Genomic DNA, 8,894 nt, shown 5'->3' on the forward strand with positions numbered 1-8,894 from the left:
TTATATTTTATTTTGTATTTTATATTTCCGTTAAATCTAAAACATGGAGCTGGCTATAGGTCAGCAGCTGTCAGATGGAATTCATTATTATTTTTCCATGTAGAAAATAGAAGCAGGCATTTCAAGGGGAAAGAATGCAAATACAGTCACACACTGTGTGTTTCATTGGACTGTTTCAGGGACAAGGTCACCTTCTAAACCGAATAATAAATCTATTTAATCCAATATGTTATGTAATTTTTGGCATTATAAAATAGTGTTTGAGGTTTACAATGTCCTCCGTCTACGGCGTTTCATGGCTTTCATGGCCATCTCCCATAAATCTATTAAGAAAGTCTTGTTCCATCGTTCCAACACACGGCGTTAAAACAGATTTTGCACGGGAACGAACTGACATTTGCGCATTCAAACACAGTAATTCTAATATGAGTAAGGGTGCGCTGTTAGAGCAAACAAAACCTGCTGTAAAACGGACTTCTTTAAGCATCAGCTCTAACAAGGAATGGAAAACGTGTTGGTGAGGACATGGAGCGCGGTAGACAAATATCTGATTCCATCTCCCACCTCAGACTCACATTTATCTAATCTGTCAGCACATCCACGCATTTCTGCTGCTGAGAGAGAGAGGAAATCTACCATAGTCTTAGTCGCTGGTGTGAAATAAAGTCACGCCATGACTTTCCACAGCTCCTCCCTCCACAGGTGTCTCTCCATCTATCTCAATCATCTGTCTGTCAACACACACATTTATCACTGATTTGAGGAGTGAGCATCCATTGGACACGGCCAGGCTGTTTTGGCCCAGTGTTCCACTCACTTAGGTAAGTATGGGCTCTTCATGCATACTTTTCAGAGGTATGTCCATCATGTTTCCCATCATCAGCAAGTGAAGCAGGAAGAGCAAATATGATTTGGAACGATTGGAAGTGAAGAGAGAAACGGTGAAACATTTGAGATTTAAGACGGGAAGAGAAAATCACATCTGTGAACAGGTTGTTTCCATCTTCCAATTTTCTAAAACAACAAACCTTGAAACAACTTAAGGTCAACGGTGCTGTATTCAGTCTTATATCCCTCCCTGCTGGGGAGGATGATGATTTTGTGCTGTTTGTAAACAGTTAAGGAAACTTCTTTCACACTTGACCTAAAAAGACTGGGAAAAACAAACATGCTCTGGGGCCCATCGCATGTGAGCGTGACTTTAAATTTAAAGGGGAGGTTTACTCATACTTGTGATTCACAGCTGAAGCGCTCTGACACCATTTGAGGGCTATGATTTAGATACGGCACGCTCCCTGGCTTGTACCCTGTTAAATCTCACATGTAGTTATTTAAAATGTAAAGAGATAATGTACTGTATATTACTTTTTTTTTTTTAAAAGGTAAATTAAATTCCTTTATTTGATCTTTACTGCGATCAACCCTGTCAAACTCCAGACACGTGAGCATTCATCATCCGACTCACTCCTGGCCTGAAAGATACGAGACACCCCCGTGTGATGATGAATGGCGCAGAGGCATTTGCCAACTTTATAATTACAATGATCACACTTGTCTGTAATTCTCACCTGACACACTTAACACCTCAGTTTGGGACCTGCTCAAATGGCAAAGTCACGCCACCAATAAATATACATTCCAGCTCTGCTGTCTGCTTCATATTTACGCTCAGATAAGATAATACTTTATCACCATAACAGCAAAACTGTGTAAAAAAAAAGATGCATAAATGACCCAAAAATTTGAAAGATAAGAAACCAGGTCTGATTTATTCCTCTATAAAACCTAAATGAGACAGCAGCTGTGTGTGTGTGTACGTGTGTGTGTGTGTGTGAATCCTAGGACATCACTGCAAAAACATTTCAAAATAAACAAATACAAAAATATTGTGGTGTTGTGGTGCAACACCAGGATATTTAATTGAATTGCCAGAGGGATGTAAGGGAAGATTATAAAAAGCCTATTAAATGTTGATTTGAATGTTGACATCCCAAATGCCAGTAACTGCAAAATCTAATATTTTGAGAATGTAAACAGTTTATAATTACAGCAATAAAATAATGTTTGTTGACAAATTATTCAAATAATTAACTGAGTGTAATCATAAACTGTTGAAATATTGAAAACAATAATTAGCCGAGGAAAAAAAATAAACTCACAAAACCCACTCTAGCTGCCCTTACAGTTGTATCTAAGAAACACAAGACACAACAGAGCGCCACACGGAGGGAGAACAGGTAGTTTCACGTATTAATTGTGTTTCAAGCCTTTGCAGACGGTTTTTAAAGGAGTCTGCATTTGTTTGGAAACAACGTCTTCTCACAACTTGTGTTCTTATCACAGACATCCCAGAAGCTTCCCGAAAACAGGCCAGCATGCCAGTGTGGCTGACTTCCTTCACGAACCAAAATCCTTATCTGTAAAGTAAATAAGGGCTCCCATCCTGTCTGCAGAGGCTTTTGTCTCTCACTAAGTCGGATCCATCTGCAAACTATCGGAAGAACGTGGTGAAAACTAAGCACAAAAAAGGCTGCGCTGCGAGGGGAGGCTAATTACAGCAGAAACACAATGAATTCCTCTTATATAACTCATTTATATAACCAGTGGGCGAGGTCCAGGGAACGTCCTGTAGGGATAAGGTATTTTGTGATTGCTTTTGTTGGAAATATTGTAAAAACAAAGCGAGAAATTGTCGTCTTAATAAGTGTTATATTTGTGGACTGCAGAAACGTCTCCTTGGCTCGACACACCGCAGCCCCGCGCTGTTTTCACTCACATTTCATTTCGTATCATCGTGTTTGCATGACACTCGCCTACTTATTCAAACAACAGACTAATCTTACCGTGAAGCTTAATTTTCTTATGACAAAGCTGATGTGTAGCGTCTAAACATTCCTTCCTCGCTTGATTATTTTCTTTGCATGGAATCCGAAGGTGAAGCTGAACACACACCGTGAGTTGCCAGTTGGCAGAGAGGACAGCAAACACTCACACTTCTCTTATGTTTTACACACGGTGAGCGGAGAAGCCAAGAACAATTCAATTATTGTTTGGCACATTCCAGAAACACTGTCTGTGGAGGATAAACACTGCATATATTCTGTATTAACTTCCATTTACACACACAGCCTGATATGAACCCAACATCAACTGTACCCAGTTGGTGATCCCACTGTGATATTCTCTAACCCATGTCACTCCTCATCCTCCCCTGCAGGTGGCATCTGTCCCATAAGTAGTAGCTAGTTCTTTTCTATAAATCAATTCTGCAATGCATAAGGTTGCTAGTTTGATACTGCCCAAATTCTAGCGTGGGCTGCTTCAGAGAGGGCATCCAGTATAATAACAGTGTAAGCTGAAAGTGGTTCATTCGTCAATTTGTAGGGAGCAGCGATGGTGGAACCAACCCCAGCAGTCAACAGGCAAAGGTAGAATTGAAATTTGTTCTCTGCATTTATTTTATGTGTACAGCCCGGATTTACAAAAAACATTTGTCTGAATCAACTTCACAGTTTTTTCAATCAGAACTGAAATTAAAATTATCTTCCCATAAACCCATGCAACTACAGCCATTTAGAACAGGATTTTGCACTCCATTAATTCTGCCAGCCAATGGATGGTTCAACAGTCTACATATAGCGACAAACATCTAGAACATTCACACACATGCATACCTGTGTTCAACTTAGAGAATCAGAATTCCCCTAACTTGAGCCGACACCCAAAAATGAGCTCATTAGTTCATTTGGCCCTCACCAGAACCTGCGGTTCTAAAATCAATAATTTGCCAAAAAAAATGATCGCAACAAAACAAGAATGCACACACGCAGACAAGCAAAAGAGACAGGGGAGATTTGAGCTGATGTAAACAGTGATCACAGAGAAAAACCTTCACCAGACAAGGACCACATAAACAGCCCGGCTGCTGACATGTTGACCAAGGCGGCTCCGTTGATCAGTGCGAGAATCCAGTAAACACTGTCTATCAGGAGAGGCAGAGGAAGGACTGGCTGCTGCTGCCGGTGCCAAGATGTGTGTTTGTGTGTTACAAGCTTCTGTGTGTTGCTCTCACATACACATTTGAGTTTACGTATGGGAGTGAAGAGTTGGGCCGACTTAAGATTACACTCCTGATTGTTTATGTCTAGCCTTCATAAACGTTGATATGAGTGTAATTGGTTACAATGGAGAGACCGCTTTGACACCACCCCCCAAATCCACATCTATAAACCCCTATATAAACTTCTTCAAACAAAGTTAAGAGTCTGTCATAATTTGAAACAAACAGATGTCTATATTAGTTGTGTTTTTTTTCTTTCTGTCTTTAGATGTTCTGTGATATTAAATTTCCTCTGTGTTGATAATAGCATGCCTTCACATTATGTCACCACATCTAGTAGGCCGGGGCCGTAAAACAAATGAGTCCCAATCCAAGACATAATACTGCGGCTGAGGTACCTCGCATGCGAGGCGCAATAACATCTGAAAACCGATACCTCAAGAACCTTTTCTGGTTGCGTTTTATGTCTCCGAACACAAAAAGTTATTACTTGGCGCCATGGAAGTAAGTGGAGGTAAAAATAGTCTTGGTAAAAATAACGCATTCCTACAGGGTGACAGATCAACATTTGCCTATTTAGTGCAAACGCCGCTGTACTCCTGCGGGCTGCCTGGAGAATTATTGGTGGGAGGCACGTTCCCAGAAAAAAGGCCTCTTTTTTTTTTTTGTCTGCGTGCTGAAAAGGATAATTGCTCATCTGAGCTCACACAAGATGCCTCTCTCGCTTTCCAACGGCAACATAAACTACTGGTGCATTCTTGGAGGAAGAGTTATGTCGACCTCCTCTCCCGGGGTGTGTACGTGTGTGCACGCCGTAAAGGAAACACTGAGCGTGTCCGTGCACGTGAGTGTGTACACAGGATGCAGCGCAACACGATTGTGTGTGATGTCTACGGCTGGTGTTTACACAGAGGGGAGGAGCGTGAGGGAGAGAGAGGGAGAGAGAGGGCTTCTCTGAAGTGGTTGAATGGTGAGGGAGGGGAGTTGAGCTGTTGTGATGGGTCCGGAGTGGTGTTGGTGGAGGAGAGCTGCGGGGGAGGGGGGGAGAGGGTGTGGGGGGGGGGGGGGGGGGGGGGGGGGGGTGGGGGGGGGGGGTGATCGGTTGCTGTTTGAACACCTATGAGTCAGGCTTTAGTAATGAACGAGTTTCAGGGGGCTATGAATGAGAGTGCTTGTTTATGTGGGTCAGTGGGCTCCGTTTAACCCCTTCAGCCTTTTCTGCCATCGCACAGGAAGAAGCGGCTCCACCCATGGTCGTAGCTGACTGAAAGACAAATGACTGGTGTGAGAAAGGAAGTAAAACACAGGCGCACCGCTGAAGGCCCTGTGGTTATAAGTGTCCCTGCAGTAATTGCCGTGTTTACACCGGGGAAATTAAGCTGACTTTTCATCACACGCTGAATCTCCATCCAGTGAAGACACAGGTTAATTGGGGTGAGATCGTCTTCAATGTCACTGTCCTACGCTGCGGGATAGCTGAAGCGAGAGTCCAGCTTCTCTGGGTCGGGGGGGAATCCAACGGACATTTCACTGAGACGTGTCACAGGAAGCATTTGTGCTCAGCGTGCCATGCACACAAATTGATTTTCCTGTTTAGGCAGCTGCTTTATTCAGAAAAACACTGCGGATAAAACCATTTTTGGATGTGAATCACAGAAAAGTAAATAACTGCGTCAATATGAAGAATGCGCACCTGGTGCAAGTCAATCAGCGCTGTGTGAGTGGGCGCTGACCCTTTGAGACAAAAGGGTCACAAAGGCCAGTAACACCAGTGCCCACTTATTGCCTGAGAAGAGAGAAGACAAGAGGGTTACTGTGTCAGAAGAGTGAGAACGACCTCAGTCTGAATCTGTGTCAGACTCCTGGCTTTTGTGTCGCTGTCTTTAAGTAATCCATTCATTTATCGTTTTTTAAACTGATGAAAAGACTTGTAGATAATTACATACATTACTGTACATGAATATTATTTGACAGGCATTAATGTTTTTTTCCTCATACATTTGATTTTCATAGAGAATCATTCAAGCCATTAAAGCTAAGTGCACCCTTAATTACACTAATGACTCCAATTACCCCCAAACTCTCTTCTGAAGTACAGTTATGTAATGTTCTGCTAATGATGTCTACAGTCTGCAGACTTTAAATTAGTCTATTGTCATTTGACCTGACGGTGTTTCGTAATATTTATTAGACAACCCACTGGGAAAACTTTTTCCTCTGACTTATTCTTAGTTATTTTGCGTACAATCCAAAAACATGCGAGATATTTATCAATGGAGACATATTTGTGGCCATGAGACCATCGTAACACAATTTCCATTCATTTATAATTCTGAGGGAGGAGGCAGAAATGTCCGATAATGGCTTTCAAAAACAGAGCAAACAGAGCCAAACTGTCTGCATAGTTGAACCGGAGGAGTTACTCAAAGGTGACGACAATGACATATCCATAGAAGAAGTTTTCTTCTTTTACCTGTAACTGGGGCTCTGTGGAGCCGAGGCCTACTGTTTACTGCAGCGCAGATCATGTGACCTCCAGACTTATATGTACACACACACACAATTCAAAGCCTTGTTTTTCTGCTAAAACATCTGACTCAGATTGAAGTTGTGGTGACTTTCAGAGGATTCAACTACACTGGGTCTTATAAAAAAATGATTCAAGGGGAGGTCAAGCCACAACAAGAAAAACACAACAACAATGTTATCAAAGTGTCTAAGTGTTTGATAAGCCCCCTGTTCCTGCCACACAGACTGTTGAGAGGACATTTGTCCTTTGTAATCTCACCAGGATCTCGGTGTCTGAGAAGGGAATGACTGGAATGTGGCCTTTTGGTCAGGAGCCTTGTGAACCAGTCATTTGCCTTGTATTCCTTCCCGAGTCTGGAAACAAAGGAATCCCGGTCCACTTCTCACCTTGGCAGGGTTCTCCTCGGACCAGGTCTGAGGAATTTCTACACAGGAGTTATGATTTTGACCCCGCAGGTCAGCCAGTTGGGGACCACCCTGGTCCAAGCATATCAGCTCTCACGTTGTACAAGTGGTTCAGATTTGGGTTAGTAACATTATATCGAGCATTTAATGTGATTGTGCATTGACATCAACTGCTAGGAATGTGTGTCAGCTCACTAATCTTCCCCACCCTGCTCTGTGTCGATCTCATCACCGTGGAGTGTCATTAGTGTATGAAAGATGTGTGTTTTAAGAAGACATGTGGGAGGTGTGTGAGTGTGTGAGTGTGTGTATGAGTGTGTCTTTGAAGTTGTCAGGTAACCAGTGTCTTGATGCGATGGTTTCGGTGGTCAGAGGAGCAAGTTACAGCAAATCCGTACCAATCAGAAAATAAGAGTCAGATTCTGCAGCATGTCATGGAAAAATGCACATGAAAAAGATTTTCCCTTAAATCGACAGGATTGTTTTCTTTTTTCCCCCAAAAGAATGTAAATCATTCTTTCAGAGACATCACAGCTTTAGTCTTTGAACACAGGTTATTTACTGAAGAGTCCAGCTATGAACGCTAGGTGAGATTTTAGGAAGACAGCAGAATATCCCTACTTTTTGCAACTTCACAGTTTTGAAGCCAACGTTAACACATTGCTTTGATTTCAACAAGTTCCGTTCCCTGCAGCGGCGGGAGAACAGCAAGAGATGGAAAAAAAAAAGAAAAATAAATCTGTACAAAACACTGTAACAAATGGCAAACAAAGGCTGCAAACAGGGGGAAACAGGAAACCTTGTTGTGCTCCGAGCAGTGAAATTCAATCTGCTGCCAGCTTAAAAAAGGCTCCTCAACATGTTTCACTGTAATGACTGGCATCATCTGAAAAAACAAGAACGGAAACAACAACTTAGGCAGTATTATCTCATCACATCCATCGTTACAGAAGAGTAAAAGAATTCTCCAAACTGACAAACATATTTACACACACTACAGACACTAATGTAGTGTCTATTTGTAGCTTGTAGCTTTGTAGCTGTCAGGCCAGCCCTGCCTCCTGTCTGTCTCTCTCCAGGTTAATTAGTTCATTAGGATCACCTGTGTCCTGGGTGTAGCTGCCTGTTTCACCCCTCTGTCTTGGTTGAATCATTGTCATTGTTGGATTAGGATTCCTGTGTCGTTCCTGTCTTGGTCATGTCTTCTCCATGTTCCACTCTTCCAGGTCAGTTTCCTTGTGCTTTTTTTTTATCTGCTTCTCCTTGTTTCTCCTTCGATCCTGCCTGGCCTGTGTTCTGTTGAATCTGTTGGATTTTCATTTGTACTTAGCATCAATAGCAATGACTTTTGCACTTAAGCTGTCGAGTGCTGCGATTGGATCCTGCCTGCTTTCCTGTACTTCTGCACATGACAGTGGAACACAAGATACAGGCCAGATATAAGGTCATTGAATGCTGCTTGTTCAAAGACTGAAACCTGGTGAAATGAGAAATGTGCCATACACAAAATGTACCTTGAACTGTTTTAGCTGTCAAGATGATTTCAAAGAATGTCAATTTTGATTTTTTTCTGAGTTTATTCATCATTATTTTGCACCATGTTGTTTTGATGTGTTGTTTGTTTGGTTTAGTGAAACAGTGGGTAAAGTGCTTGAATTGAACCTAATTAATTTTTGTCCCAAAAGACTGGACCTCAAAAGAATTCTTTATTCCATCTTCTTGTTACTTTATTCTTTTTTGTTTCTTCCAATGTTTTTCTGCTAATTTCACCTAAAACCTCTCTAACCCAGGTTGCGTGCGATGAACAGAGATATTCTCTTTCTTCAAGCCTGCACGAGTGAAGGGGGCGGGGGGGCGGAAATATGGGTGGAGGGGGGTGCTGCGGGGCTGCTAGGACGGC

The 8,894-nt window shown here is 42.3% G+C and overlaps 1 protein-coding gene across 1 annotated transcript in view; it reads left to right on the top strand.

Annotated features, from left to right (window-relative positions):
- Nucleotides 1-8,112: 8,112 nt before the first annotated feature.
- Nucleotides 8,113-8,894, top strand: part of LOC103380346 (Mov10 like RNA helicase 1) — a 38,329-nt gene continuing 37,547 nt past the window's right edge. Inside the window, 1 exon segment of the mRNA XM_025056178.1 lies at nucleotides 8,113-8,220. Coding sequence (XP_024911946.1) covers nucleotides 8,193-8,220 — 28 coding nt within the window. The 5' untranslated portion in view covers nucleotides 8,113-8,192.

Source organism: Cynoglossus semilaevis, chromosome 6, assembly GCF_000523025.1.
Source record: "Cynoglossus semilaevis isolate Cse_v1.0 chromosome 6, Cse_v1.0, whole genome shotgun sequence".
In the NCBI taxonomy this organism is placed as follows: Eukaryota; Metazoa; Chordata; class Actinopteri; order Pleuronectiformes; family Cynoglossidae; genus Cynoglossus; species Cynoglossus semilaevis.